Source organism: Diceros bicornis, chromosome 17 (genome assembly GCF_020826845.1).
Source record: "Diceros bicornis minor isolate mBicDic1 chromosome 17, mDicBic1.mat.cur, whole genome shotgun sequence".
NCBI lineage: Eukaryota > Metazoa > Chordata > Mammalia > Perissodactyla > Rhinocerotidae > Diceros > Diceros bicornis.
In genome coordinates, this window is record NC_080756.1 from 40635986 (window position 1) to 40651750 (window position 15765).

Consider the following 15765-nt stretch of genomic DNA (forward strand, 5'->3'; position numbering starts at 1 on the left):
AAGTCCACTTCTCTTTTTCACTACCACACAAAAATTAAAAATTAAAACCTCCATCGCCTACGGAAATGTCCTGTAGATGAAAGAACATAGGACTTTCAGTCAAAGACATAGATTTCTGAGACTTTGTAAAAACATCCCTTAAACTATTTGAATATCAGTTTCTTTTTGAATGAAGTGACTGTAATATGCTCCAGCCATCTTACAATGGTTTACGGCAAACAAGGAAATATATTCATGTTCAAGAAAACAAAAGATTTCTTAGAGAGGAATAAAAGCCCTCACTGCCAGAATTTTGCCCATGAACAATGGAAATGTGTAAAATATAACAAATGAGAGAATCATAGTTAAATTATTGGATGTCAATTCTCAGACCTCAAAATAAGCTTTTCCACTTGGTCATATAACCCTTGAAATTTATCGCTTTTATTCATTCATCCATTTATTATTAAATAAAGATTCATCAAGTATCTCTTAGGTGTGAGGCACTGGGAGACGAGAGGCGTAGTGTTTAACAGTACAGAATTGATTCCCAATCTTACAGAATTTACAGACCTGCAGGAAGATAGACACTGAACATGGAATTATAGTCACATGTGATGGGCATAAGAATATGAGACCAAGATGGTCTAAGACTATACAGTGTGTATGGGGGGCAGGGCAGGGGAGATTCTACCTAGTTTGAGGTTTGGGAACAGCCTCTCTAGTAAAGAGACATTTGAGACACCTGAAGGATGGATAGCTGTTGGGTAAAGATAACAGAGGAGGTGATAAAGAGGGGACAGCATTCTGTGTGATGGAACTGTGTGTGCCAAGATTCAGAGGTGAGAATGTGTACTCTGTTCAAAGATCTGAGGGAAGCTTAGAGAAGGAAAAGGAGTGGAGTATGAGAGGAGATGGGAGACATCAGCAGGGGCTAGATTGTGAAGTTTATGGTGAGTTAATAGCCTTAAAGAGTTTTATTTCCCATCCATGAAGGATGGGCAGCCATTCAAGTACTAAACTGTGGGAAGTGCTAAGTAGTCAGATGTGTTTTCGAAAAAGCACTATTACTGGTTGGGGGAGAGGATAGCAGGAAAGTTACCAGACAAATTAGAGACTGTGGCATGGTCTAGGGTGGAGTGTTTGCTCAAATGTTGGAAACATAAAGGTTTACTTTCTCCTTTGCTCAGCCCTTACTACAATCATTTCTTCTACACAGATTTGCCCATATCGTTGTAGACTATGGACCAATTATCATGTTGAGGATATTTAGGATCATTCAAAAGAGTTTAACGAATACTGTCACCAATAATGAATGCTAATTCAATACATGTGAACACTTCTGAAATTTAATCGCTAAATGGACACCTCCCTCTTAAAATCAGCTAAAACCCATTTGCTTTAGCCCTAAACCAGCATATTGCTGGACATAATACTTCTTCCTGCTCCCTCCTCAAACCAGGCGCCATAGCTCTGGCTCACATGGTACGAAAAGCACATGGAAGAACTCAGAAAACTACAGTCAAAATGGTGTGGTACAAGCTGATTATAATTGCAAGTCCACCATTCTGAGGGAGGTGTTCCAAAGGTGGGGATTTGGATAAAAATGGACTTTGAGGCATTTGTAAACCTAAAATTGTATCTGAAAATATTATGTACTCAGACGTGTAAGTGCTTTTTCAGAGAAGAGGACTGAAGGCTTTCATCAGATTTCCAGAGGCCTCGATGATTGATGTGAGAACCAGTGCTCTAAAGTTCCCTAAGCCCTGGGATACTTTTTGGTAACCTGGAAGTGCCTAGACTCAAAATTAAAAAGCTAGTTGTTCTAAGTATTATTTTCCAAGTGGCTTTTCTCTAGAGCAGAATAGAAAGAATTTAGATGTTTATCTTTTTTGATACTACTCGTTTTCTTCCTCGGTCCCTCTCACCCACCATTTTTAAAGATCCATCAATATGTTGCTCCACGGAGTTACAATCTTGCTGTCTACAGCCTGTGGGCTCTGGAGTCATACTGTCTGGACTGAAACCGCAACTTCATCATTACCTGTGTGATGTTGGGTCTATCTCATAGCCTCTCTGTGCCTCAGTTTGCCCCATTTAAAAATAAAGATAATAATAGCATCTACTTGTAATGCTGTTGTGAAAACTAAAAGAAATACCAATTGTAAATCACTTAGAACAGTGCCTAGCATTTAATAAACACTCTGTAGGTATTAGCTTGTTCTTATTTCTTCATAAAATTTTTTCATGAAATGAGGAAGTTGGATCATCCATTTTCATACTGACTACCCCTTTGAGTAATTCCATGATTCTATTTTTCAATGCAAAAGCAGAGAGGAGAAAAAAAAGATATAGGTCAGGGTTACTACAGTCACGGGTGACACAGTAATTAGGGGTTGAGGTCTTTTTGCTTGGTGTGGATATGCAGTGGCCATGTCAATGACATCCCAAAACACACTGCATGAAACACAGAATCTATGTAAAAACCAGGATTGGGACACACATAGCTTCAAGATGATCACTGGTCTGCCCACTTCCTTTTCATCCAGATTGATGTGTCTGAGCCCCTTCTGTATAAAACATAGAGTTGCCATTGTGGTGTACTCAGGGTGGGATGTGTGTGTGGTCTTGCTCTAAGTGTATCTTGTCCTACTGCCCAAGACTGCAGCTGCCTTGATTTGCACCACAGACCCAGCAAAGTGCTGGGCACACAAACATTTGTTGACCATTGTCACCAGAAGCATTTACTCTCTTTCCTACCAGACCTGCTGCCTCAGAGACTGAGGTTCTAGTTGTATAATGACTACCCCTGCTTCTGCAACTGTGTCTTGAGACAGGAGGGTCAGATTATTAGCTATGCATACTGAAGTCACACTACTTCCAAATTCTGTCACTTTTTTTTTTTTTGTGAGAAAGATCAGCCCTGAGCTAACATCCATGCTAATCTTCCTCTTTTTGCTGAGGAAGACCAGCTCTGAGCTAACATCTATTGCCAATCCTCCTCCCTTTTTTCCCCAAAGCCTTTGGATAGTTGTATGTCATCGTTGCACATCCTTCTAGTTGCTGTATGTGGGACGCGGCCTCAGCATGGCCGGAGAAGCAGTGCGTTGGTGTGCGCCCAGGATCTGAACCCAGGCCGCCAGTAGCGGAGCGCGCACACTTAACTGCTAAGCCATGGGGCCGGCCCAAATTCTGTAACTTTTAAACATTTAAAAAATAGTGAAAATACTCCCAATTTATATGTAACTATAAAATGTCTTATTTTGGCTGGTGTCCATATTCCATGCTGCTTTGGAATCCTGATTTTTAGCAGTATCAGCAGTGTTTCTAGATGAAAACTTGGGGTTTTAGCTACTTCAATGACATATATGCCATGGGAGCTCATCTTTTCTTTCTTGTGGAAGGCCTGATACTTTGCCCTCACTCTAAAGATAGCTCCCACGTTGTTTCAGAAAAAGACAGATCGATAAAACACAAAGTGCATGTTTGAAAGTGAAGGGTAAGTCCAAATTCAGTGACCTACACTGTGGTGAAACAATAATTCATGAAAAAATATGAGTTGGTGAACCTCTGGTTTATACTCCAAATGTGAAAGTAGGAATGACTCTATTTTTATGCCATTGCACTCAAAAGAGGAGTTTGGGGCAAAATGTAGTAAATAAACAGGAAAAATTGAGGAAAACTAGTTAGCATATAAATATGAGGAGGACAGAGAGAGGCTAAAATGGTGCTTGAGCATATGAAATGCCATAAGAGGACCTGTCCACAGAAAGACCGTACAGGGAGAGGTCTGCAGTGAAAAAGATTTATTTACAATCAGGCCTCAACCAATATGGCATGGACTTTTGTATTATGTCTTTATTTCCTGATAGACTGAAAGAACATAGCCATAATATTGACGAGCGCTCTAAGGCCATTTGGGGACTATCTATATTATGGCTGGCGGCCTCAAATGAGAAAAGGAAGTAGCAAATTGATGAACTATGTTTATTTTTACATTTCAATTCCCAAATCTAAACATTCATTTTTTTTCAAATAAAGAATTTCTCATCTCTCTTATGTCCTTTAGAGAATAAAAATGTGTTTGCATTTACCCAAGTGTATTTGAATTTGGAACACAATCTAACAAACAAGGATGTTCTAAGATCTCTAGGCAACTTTGCAAGATCTTTGCAAGATCATAGTTGCAAATAAAAGAGATTTCAAGAATAGAAATGTGAATAAGGCATTTAATAAATGTACACTATCAGAACCTGATCTTGTATTCCCCTGGATAAGATGAAGGAAATAAGTCTACAGAAGAGGAGAAATTATTTGAAGATTTTGCATTTTTATGGACAATGGCTTGGAATAAAACTTTATATATATATATATATATAAATGTATTGCTAAAATGTGACTTTCACACTTTAAACAAAAGTTCTTTTTAGTTGCCCTTGCAAACTATTTCTCTAAATTTGTTTTTCCTCAACAAATAGTTCTGGTGGTTCATGAAATTTTCTGGATTTTAGGAAAATATTGAGGTGAACTTGATGTTGACATCAATCTATGTAGACTCAGATTCCTTGTTGAATGGTTAGCAAATCATGTCTGTTCTGGCCCATTCTGGAAGCCTCTGCCTGCAGGATTTGCAGATCCTCTTCATGTGTTCCACGCTATCCTCCTCACCTATCACCTGAGCTGTGATTGATAGTGTCCTTATTATCAGACTCTGCTCAAGTGACAATTTAAATTTCTTTTAGGTACAGTAAAAAAAGTCTTTTCTTAAAGAGGAAGTTCTTAAGGAAAATAAGTTTATATAGGCTCATATGAAAATTGCTTGAATATAATATTTACATTTGGGGAGTTACATTAGCTCTTCTCTTTTATAAATTAATAAATTCTGTTAGCATCGTAGAGTTGTATCAACATTTGTCTTTTTGGTCTCATCTCTCAAAAGGTAACTTACCAAAAAGCATATTTTGAGTGGCTTAGGCTTAAAGAAAAATTCGCAGATGGCAATTCTACCTTTTGGCCAATTGTGACTATCGATAAGATTTACAAGTTAAAGTCTAAGTTAGCAAAATAAGAAATTTAAGAGTTAGTAGCTATCAAACCCTACATCTTTATGAATTAAAATCCCTCATGAAAAACCATAGTGAAAAATGAGAAGAAGCTTTCTTCTCAGTATACAAGTAATACAATTGCTCTTGGAAATGGAATTGAAGATTAGTGCCAGGATCTGTATTGCTCAGCGATTTCATACAGGATTTCCTGAGTCGTCCCCTCGCCTATACCTCATGGACAAGGTGTTGCTCAAGAAATTGCTTCAGACTATTTCCGTATTCACATACAAGTTGATTGCTTAAAGCCAGAATAGGAAATATCGAAATATCCTGCCTAACGTTGCTGAAGGTCTTCTTCCCTTTGACCCTCCCTGTTCGTCCTAACTGGTTACTGCCTCTCAACCTCACCTTTTCAATGTCTATTACTCTCTACTTGCACGCTTTGCTCCCAACCTAGGGCCTTGGCTCTAACTCTTCCCTCTGCCTCAAAAAGTCTTCCTCATGATATCTGCCAGCTTAATTTCTTCACCCTTCTAAGAACTTACTCAAATATCATCTTTTCAATGAGGCTTAATTTTTAATATTGTTGCTACAAATTGCCCTTTCCCCCAAGCTAAGTACTACTTTATTCCCACTGAACAAGTGAGCTAGTTGAGCCTTAGACAGGTTAACTAGCTCAATTTAAGTTAGTTCTAATTTTTCAACATTATAATACTTCAATAAATATCTTTCTATACATATATACATATATTTTGGTGCTCTTCTCATTTTCCCCAGGACAATTTTCTAGATGTGGACATGCTGGATCCAAGATTATGCATATTTCCAAAAGCATACATGTTTTTTTGGTTTTGTGTTTTCATTGGTGGCAGAAATGTCAGAGGGGAAAAAATGAAATACCATATGAAAATTTGTATTTGTGTCATTGGGTTTGACGTGAGGGTTGAGCCAAGCATTCCCCCTCAGAATCTGTCAGCTCTTTCCTCTTGTCAAGAGGTACCTTGCTTGGTAACTTAGAAGGGAAGTGGCTCTTTATCTTGGGAGACTTGCTCATAATTTCAGCAGCAGCTGTTACTTGAACATCCCTTAGGCCCTTCTAAGACCACTGTAGGAGAAGGGGTGAAAGGTGACTACTGCTGCTGAGGGCATGTGTCTTGACAATGGCTGTTTGTCTCAGCTTTGACACTTCACTATGGGTAGAGCCAAGCCAAGTACTGTTTTATTTGGATCTTCTCTTCAGATTTCCTTGAAATGTTTGTACTTCTCCGTACTTCTGTGCTGCCAACCTGCTGCTTCTCTAACAGACACCTGGCTTTAAAATAAGCATGGAATTGAACCAAATAGAAACTATTTGATAGTGTCTCTTAAAAACGTTCTTTTAGAAAGTTAAATAAATCCTTGTGCTTGACGGATCCTAAATGCTAACTTTAAAATGAGAACTCATTTCCATCACTTAAAATGAATTACTAACTTGAATGATAATGGAACCTTTTCTTTTTAACAGTTGGTGGCATCTATACTGTGATTCAGACGAAGGCCAAAACAACAGCAGACGAATGGGGAGACAATTATTTTCTGATTGGTCCCTATTTTGAGCATAATATGAAGACTCAGGTGGAACAGTGTGAACCTGTAAATGATGCTGTTAGAAGAGCAGTGGACACAATGAATAAACATGGCTGCCAGGTAAAGGAGGCTGACTGATACTTTACTCGGCAAGTCTTAGCAAACTGTTATGGGAAAACAAACTACAATTTACACGAACTCACAAGAGAAGACCATTCATCTACTTAGGGAAAAGGAGCAAGTTTGTGAGCAAGACGAGGAATTTGGTTTTACATAGGTTACATCTGAGGCACCTTGTGAAAACCATAGGGAGACGTCTACCAGGATAATAGGTTTCAAGCACAGCAGAACGTATAGGATAGAGATGTTCTGGGGGCAGCCATTGGTATCTAAATTGTAGTTGACATTATGGGTGTTGATAACATTATTCAGTGGAAGTTTATAGACTAAGAGCAAAAGTTTTGAGCCAAACCTTGGGGAATGTCAGCATGTTAGAACATCTACATTAAAAGAAGTCAGGGGGCCGGCCCCATGGCTTAGTGGTTAAGTGCGCACACTCCGCTGCTGACGGCCCAGGTTCGGATCCCGGGCGCCCACTGATACACCACTTCTCCAGCCATGCTGAGGCCGTGTTCCACATACAGCAACTAGAAGGATGTGCAACTATGACATACAACTATCTAGTGGGGTTTTGGGGAGAAAAAAAAGGAGGAGGATTGGCAATAGATGTTAGCTCAGAGCCGGTCTTCCTCAGCAAAAAGAGGAAGATTAGCATGGATGTTAGCTGAGGGCTGATCTTCCTCACAAAAAGAAAAAAAAAAGTCGTCAGGGACTGCAAAAGTAGAAACAGAGCTAGTGATGTAGAACCAAGCATGCCCAAATCCTAATCCTCAGAACCTGTGAATGTGTTACCTGTATAGCAAGAGGACTTTGTAGATGTGATTATGTTAAGGATTTTGAGATAGGGAGATGATCCCAGATTATCTGGTTGGGCCCAATGTAATCACTAGAGTCCTTAGAAGAAGAAGGCAGTAGAATGAGAATCAGAGAGGAGATATGACGATGGAAGCCGAGGTTTAAGTGACAAGCTTTGAAGATGGAGGAAGAGGCCATGAGCCAAGGAATGCAGGTGGCCTCTAGAAGCTGGAAAAGGCCAGAAAACAGATTCTCCACTAGATACTACAGACGCAATGCAACTCTGCCAGCGTGTTTTGATTTCAACCCATAAGACCCATTTTGGACTACTGACATCCAAACATGTAAGATAATAAATTTGTGTTGTTTTAAGCCACTAGGTTTGTGGTAATTTGTCGCCATCACAGGAGGAATAGTGAGGTGAAGACAAGGAAAGAGAGAGTTTCAAGTATGAAAGAGGGATTAAGTCAACAAAGGATTGAACCAGGGTCGATTGGGTTTAGTAATATTTAGGTCACTCACAGTAACCTTCCTAAATATAGTTTCAGAGGAGAAGGGGAGGTTAAATCAGATTGCAGTGGGTTGAGGAATGAATGAGTGGTGAGAAAAAGGATATAGAAATTGTGGCTATGAGATTTTTCTATGAAAAGGAAAGATAATTAAGTAGTTTCAGGATGACATGGTTTTGAGAATTGATGTGTTATTGAATGTGAGTGAGACTTGAGCATATTTATATACCAAAAGGAAATATCTAGCAGACAGGGAGAAGTTGAAAGTTCAGAAGAAATGGATGTTTGAAGAAAGTGGGGTCACTGAGGATGGGGGCAGAAATAAGATCCAAAGCACTATTGAAAGGTTCGTTCTTCACCCCTTTCACTCAAACAGGAAATAAAGGATTAATGCAAATAGAGATAAATTGATGAAGAATTCAGGATGGTCTCACTCACTGTTGGTAATTTTACTAAAGTAGGAGTTAAAGGTCATCTTCTGAAAGTTAGGAGGCAAGCATTAAAATAAGAAAATTTGAAGAAATAAGTTCTGAAAGAGTGTTCAAGGAATAGGCAAAAGAATTTCTGGACGTCTTTGAGGTATAGTTATGACTTTTTAGTGGCACTAATATATACGACTGTGACTTTCTCCAGCAGCAGTTAGCAGCCTGAGTGAAACCACAGGAAGTTGAATAGATGGAGATTCAGTGTTAATTTCAGCTTTTGAGCAATGGGGCAATTTGGCACAAGTCTTGGAGGTAATTGTGCGATTGACTGAATTAAGGGTTGAACTGATGGACTATTGTGTCTGAAACGATAGAAAGGAAAGCAAAGCTGGAAAAAAAATGATAATATAGGAGAAAGTGGAGGGTTCCATGAACTGAAAGTCATAAAGAGGGAAAAGAAAGGATATATATACTGGGAGAGAGTGAGAGAAATGGAATATATAGAAGTTATGGTCAAGAATAGAATGCTAAAGTTGAGTATTTCAGAGGAGGAACAGTCTGGGTTTTGACAAGGATAAGAACGCAGCCATGAGCTTGGGTGGCTGAAACATAGTGGATGTGAAGTTCTTTGAAGTCAGCAAGGTCAAGTAACTATAAGGTAAGTGTTTAGGATAAAAAACCTAGATTTTTAAGATGCCAAGAATAAGGTAGAAAAGTAAACAGGTGATTACTAGACAAGAAAGGTAATTTATTTGGATAGCATAAATTTCAAAGAGGTCTTTATACACAAATAAAGAACAAGGCTTTTAAATTTTCAGTATAATCTTTTTTTTTTTTTTTTTTGTGAGGAGATCAGCCCTGAGCTAACATCCGCCAATCCTCCTCTTTTTTTGCTGAGGAAGACGGCCCTGGGCTAACATCGGTGCCTATCTTCCTCCACTTTATATGGGACGCCGCCACAGCATGGCTTACCAAGCAGTGCATCGGTGCCTGCCCGGGATCCGAACCAGCGAACCCCGGGCCGCCGCAGCGGAGCGCGCGCACTTAACCGCTTGCGCCACCGGGCCGGCCCCAGTATAATTTTTTTAACAAAGAACTTTCCTTCATACTGTTTCTGGGGGTGAAAAAATGAGATGACCTCACTGAGATGTCCATGTGAGTAGTGGTGTCTAGGATGTATATGCAAGGTTTAAGGTGCAGAATATTCAATTTAAAAGGGAACTTCAGGTCCTACAGGGCACCAGGGAAATATATCATAGCGAAGGTAGCATTGAGAATGTAGGAGAGTGAAAGAAGGTTGCATATTGTACTATCGGGATGAAATAAGTGAGATGTTAGAAGGGGCTTGCAGTTGAAGCTCTTGTGAAAGAAGAGAAAGATGAAAAGCATGATAAAACTGACTAGGCTCACGATTCTAACCGGATTTCCTATGTAAGTATGTTTCCACGTTGCAGCCAAGAACGCACTGGAAGTGAAGACAAGCTAGCTTACGTTCTCTGTAGTTTCAACAGTGCTCTATGATCTTAGCTCACTGTTATCGTATGTCGCATATTAGGCAGTCAATAACCATTCATTGAAGGAAAACCTAAATCAATGAATGTCCCAAAGAGAAAACTATTGAAAAGTTGTTTGGGGCTCTGGAAAATTCAATCTGAAAATGACTGCCATGATAAATACTAAATTACAATGGAAGCAACTGACACATAATGAGGGTCTTTCAAAGTTGGCCAAGGCATGGATGAGAGAAAGACATCACCATACAGTCCTGAATCCCATGGAAGGGAATGATGATAAAACGGGCTTCCGAGCTCTGCAAAATTCAGCCTTGGGTGGAGTCATAAGGGTCAATATGTGAGCAATGTGGACACATTCAGTTTTCTAGAGAGGCCTGGATACCCAATGAGAGAGGCTCTTAGCCTCTGCCAACTTCCAAAAAAGATTTGAAGTGATTTATGGAGTGGCATACCATGTAATAGGAGAATAAACATGAAATAAAAATCAGGACAAAAGAATGAGTCAATTACTATAGAAAAATAGAGACCAAAAGGGAAGTTAAAACTTGGATATACAAATGACTATATAATTACAATTGGAAAAATTTGAGATAGTAAATGCATTAAAACTTGCACAAGATAAAACATTTGGAAAAAAAAGAAGTCAATTTGAAGAATGTAATAGCGTTAGACTTTGAGCTGCTCGATTAAAGAGATAATGTATCTTGGGCAATATATTTAGTTAAGACCTCTGACAGAAACCATATTGGGAAACACTTTGTGTCACACTATTTTTTTTTTTTTTGCTGGGGGGATAAGAGAAATCACACACATTAGTCTACAGAAACAACTTTTTTCTAGCAGGAAATATTGTAAGTCCTGTTGCATGAAGGAAAATAAGTGACACAGTGGACATTATATCCAGTTACAAGGTTTTAAAGATACAGAGCAGTTCATCTTATGACTCCATCATAAAAACATAAACTGTAATACTAAATCTTAAAACCATGAGCTCAAGGTCACAGGAGGATAATGAAGAACAGAGATCACATGATCTAGATACCTCATTTTTAAATGACCAAATTTAATGAAGAGCAAGAACTTGGAGATTCTAGATGAACAGATTCAAGACCATTCCATCTTCAGACTCAAACATCAGATGCTTTGTGTTATCACTATGGTTTCCTATATAGCTTGCATAATCTGCTGTTGAGTTCCAAATAAAGCTTATATCCTCTAAGCACAAATACATTTTCCTCCCTTGCGTTACCTAGTATTACTACACGGCCGTGTCTTCTTTATATGGCAGGTGCACTTTGGAAGATGGCTGATAGAGGGGAGTCCTTATGTGGTGCTCTTTGACATAGGCTCTTCGGCTTGGAATCTGGACAGGTGGAAAGGTGACCTTTGGGAGGCATGCAGTGTCGGCATCCCTTATCACGACCGAGAAGCCAATGATATGTTGATATTTGGATCTTTAACTGCCTGGTTCTTAAAAGAGGTACAGTTTACTCTATGGTCATACAATAGAGGGGCAGCACAATTGTGTTTTGTGCCAGCAACAATCCCATGATCTTTAGACTAAGTAAATTTTGAGATGATGCCATTATTGATTGTCCTAATACATTTCAAAGGAATCTGAGAAAATGTTCAGCATTCCTCAAACTAAATACCAGCCTTTGGGACAGGGTAATAATAATACTTATCAATATTTAGCTCATGTCAGGTTTAAATAGAATGATGATCATGATCACGATGAATGATCATCTGTGTAGCAGGCAATATAATTGGGTGTTTTATATAAAACTCAATTGGGTGTTTACATATATATTCAATATATATGTAAGGAAAAAATAGATAGTATACATCATGCACTATGTACGTGAATTCTAGAATCATGGGAGTAGAAAACAGTTTGAAATATTTGGTGGTGTTTATGCACGAGTACTTGTGCAAATGCAGTAGATTTTCAATATTTTCATCATTTTCTAAGGGCTGAAGTGATCCTGGCACTTGCTAAGGAGTCATAGCAGTGAAATATCCCACAGATGTAAAAAACTAAGAGTATTAAAAACCAGTCCTTATTAAATGAGCCAAGTCTGCGCTCTCTTAAGTCCTCAAACATGGCAGTGGGACTTCTTTGCATTCCTTGCATTATCTCAAGATGATGATACCTAACCTAAAAATCAGAGGGAGAAGGAAGAGTATCCTAGCAAAGAGGGAGTATGGTCTAAGGACAAATCACAGAACTGCATGCTGGGAGTGTGTTCCGCTTGGCGCCTTTCTTACTGATGAAGTCATATTCCAATTGCCACAACAAAAGGCTGCCTTGATGTGAAGGGGAAGGTGGAGGGGCGGTCCTATCACTTTGTGTCGGTGACAGAATAGGAGAAGAAGGGTTAGGGGGCTGGCAGATCTGGCCTAATGACAGATACGCAGTCTTGTTTTAGCATCAGTCGGTGGAACCAACTCTTCCTCTGCAACTGCCTCCCTGAGCCACTGCCTCCAGGGCTGAGGTCAGCCTCCAAGGGTGTGTGTGTGTGTGTGTGTGTGTGTGTGTGTGTCTGCTGTCGTCCTTTCTGTTAAAGGGAAACAGAGAGGGGAGAAGCAAGAAAGTGGGAGCTCCAATTTTCTCTAAAATAAAGCAATTTTCTCTATTCCAGAAATAGAGATTTTCTTTGTTTGAAATAAATAAAAACATTGAAAAAAATCCAAGGCTGCTGGGTAAGCCCTGTTTCTGCTGTCACCTCTGCTGCCACTGATCTGTGCAGCTGTTAATAGCTGCGAGGAACTTTTTGAAGAGCAGGTACTTTAAAGTACAAAGGTCTTAGCCTAAGTCAGTGAGTGGTTCTCAAAGAGTATTTTCGTGGACCACCACTTGCAAACTTGTAAGAAATGCAAATTCTTGGGGCCCGGCCCTGTGACATAGTGGTTAAGTTCGCATGCTCTGCTTCGGTAGCCTGGGGTTCACAGGTTCGGATCCCAGGCGGGGACTTACACACCACTTATCAAGCCATGCTGTGGTGGCATCTGATATAAAGTAGAGGAAGATGGGCACGGATGTTAGCCCAGGGCCAATCTTCCTCAGCAAAAGGAGGAGGACTGGCAACAGACATTAGCTCAGGGATAATCTTCCTCACATTAAAAAAAAAGAAATGCACATTCTTGTCCCCAGCCCAGAACTGTTGGATTACCAGGGAATGGGAACCAGATTTCAGTGTTTAACAAGCCTTCCAGGTAATTCTGATGCATGCTAAGTATGAGAATGGCTGTCTTATGTTAACTCTCCAGACTTCCCATTCTCCACACTTCTTAAACTCAGGTATTTTGCATTATCAGTGCTACCCACTCCCCCCACTTAGGGAAATAGACAGTCATAAGGGGAGTGAAATACAAATATTAATTTTTTATAACAGTGCAACAAGGTAACTTTAAGGCAAAGAGACTGATGCCCTGTCTGGTTTTAGAATCAGACCTGGAATTAGACCTGAGTCCTCAGTGTGTTACTAATGATTTGACTCTAAGCAAGTTATTAGCCTCTTTCTCCCCAGTTCCATTTTCTTAAAAAATGATATACCAATTTAAGTGCTTTTGGCTTCAAGGAACAGAAAAATCAAAATAAGACTGACTTAAAAATTGAAGTAATTTATTGTTTCTAATATTTATGAAATTTACAATATTTATAATATTAAAACATGAAGTCATTTATTGTTTATAAAGAAGCTTGTAAGTGGGTAGTCCCAATTGATTCAGCTGCTCAGTGATATCTTCAAGGATATTATTATTGCTATTATTCATTCATCCATTCAATGAATATTTATGAGTACCTACTGTACATTTATTCTATGAGGCCCCTCTGTGGAAACATGATCCATCACTGAAAGGAGAATTATGCCACAAAAATATATAGGCTTTATGAACATGCCACTAAATTCTATAAAACACTTCCTAAATCTGCATGCTTCATATTCAGATCTCTTTAAGTTGTGCTAAAATTTACAGGTATGATAAAGTTCCTGATGCTGTGAGCCATGAGCAAGATCAAGCTTCACCAGCAACTTTTCTAAATGCTTCTTTTCTGCTGTAGGTGACAGATCACACAGATGGGAAACATGTCATTGCCCAATTCCACGAATGGCAGGCCGGAACTGGACTGATCCTTTCTCGAGCTCGGAAACTTCCTATCGCTACAATATTTACCACCCACGCCACACTGCTTGGGAGGTACCTCTGTGCAGCAAACATTGATTTCTACAACCATCTGGATAAGGTAAATAGGCTTACCACCTTCCGCTCACCCTCTTTCTTTCAGATCCTTGAAGCTGAAGGATGAGAAGTATTGATCTTTACATTTCATCTGCCAGCCAGATGGCAGAAATGCCCTTTTAACTAGTCAATATTCATGACAAAGCCTCCCCTGGGTGACAGAGAGCTCATTCAGTTTAACTTTGTTCAGAGTGCAGTAGAGTGTAGCGGTGAGAGGCCAGATATCTGTCCACTTTGGAACAATAGATCCAAGATCCAAAGGGGCATGATGGGAGTAAGACACTGTGAACACAAGGTTGGGCTCCTGTCTATCCAGAAGCTTGGGAAATGCTGTGAGGACACTGGATCCACACACAGCTCTGAGTGGCAGGTAGAGAACAGGGATTCCAGGCATACAACTTGCACTATGAGCCTTACTTCATCTATCCTCCAAATGATCAGATTTCTCCTGTAACTCTGCAGTGTGTAGATGGAGTTTTTGTGGGGGTCAAGTAAGGCAGAAGTTATTAAAAACAGAGATGTGGGTCCTTGGTGACCAAACAGCTGCGTTTGCTCATCTTAGAAGAATGCCTGATTCCATGACCCAGTCAGTCAATTTTAATTTCTTTCTTCTGTTTTCCATCAGTTAAATCAGATTAATTAAGGTATGTCTTTTAATCATCATGTCAATAATATTAACAAAGCATTTGAGTACCATAAGGTCAGGAGTTTTGCAGATTTGTTATCTATATTGCCAATCAAATCAATTTAGCATTTTAGGATTCTGTTTCACTATCAGGAAAATTCGAAAGTTGGAAAGTTGATTTCTAAAGACTTCCCCAGTTGAAAAAAGTGCTAAGATTCTATGAAACAGAATGTGTATGTGTAATAGATGAATAATACTCAGATAATGGTAGTGGAAAGTTATGCTACTATCTCAAAGACACTTTGAGTGCAGAAAAGTTTTTTCTGACAAACTTGAACATTTGCAAAGCAATGAATGGTCCTAATGAGAGTTTTCCTATAAAAAGTTCAGCCTAACCTAAAGGTCATGTTGTACAGAAAAGATGTATATTTAAAATAAAGTCACCAAAGAATTTAGAGAGTCAGAAGATCAGGGAAATTTCCTAACGGCATATGATAAAGGTAGACTAATAAGGGCAAACCAGTGATCTGTGATAAGCTCAATGACTGTGTTTCCTGGAGAAGAGCAGACTTTGATTTTTGTGAAAGAGAAAATATTAAATAGGCTTATCAAATATTTCACTTCAGAATACTTAAGAGCATTATATAGTAACAATTAATAAAAACAGCTAATAATATACATCAGACATTATTAGTTGTTTTTAAGGAACAAATGCAGTGTAGCATATAGTTATATATTACAACCTTATCCTTTTGATGAAAGGTCAGTATTTATATCACTGTCTTCAAATAGGATTATATATTTCCCTAGCTTAAAGCCCCTCTCTGGTTGAAGTATGTAAACTTAGACCTCAGCCCCCTGTTCTAGTAAAATGTCCTGCCAGCAGAGTGACTAGTAAATAATAAGAACTAGATTTTAAGTTAAATTTATAATCATTTCTCA

General features: G+C 39.1%; 1 protein-coding gene across 1 annotated transcript in view; it reads left to right on the forward strand.

Moving 5' to 3' along the window:
- GYS2 (glycogen synthase 2) overlaps positions 1-15765 on the forward strand; it is a 54271-nt gene that overhangs the window by 2463 nt on the left and 36043 nt on the right. Inside the window, exons 2-4 of the mRNA XM_058557581.1 lie at positions 6529-6710; positions 11242-11433; positions 14020-14202. Of these exons, the coding sequence (XP_058413564.1) occupies positions 6529-6710; positions 11242-11433; positions 14020-14202 (557 nt within the window). The remainder of the gene's footprint in view (positions 1-6528; positions 6711-11241; positions 11434-14019; positions 14203-15765) is intronic.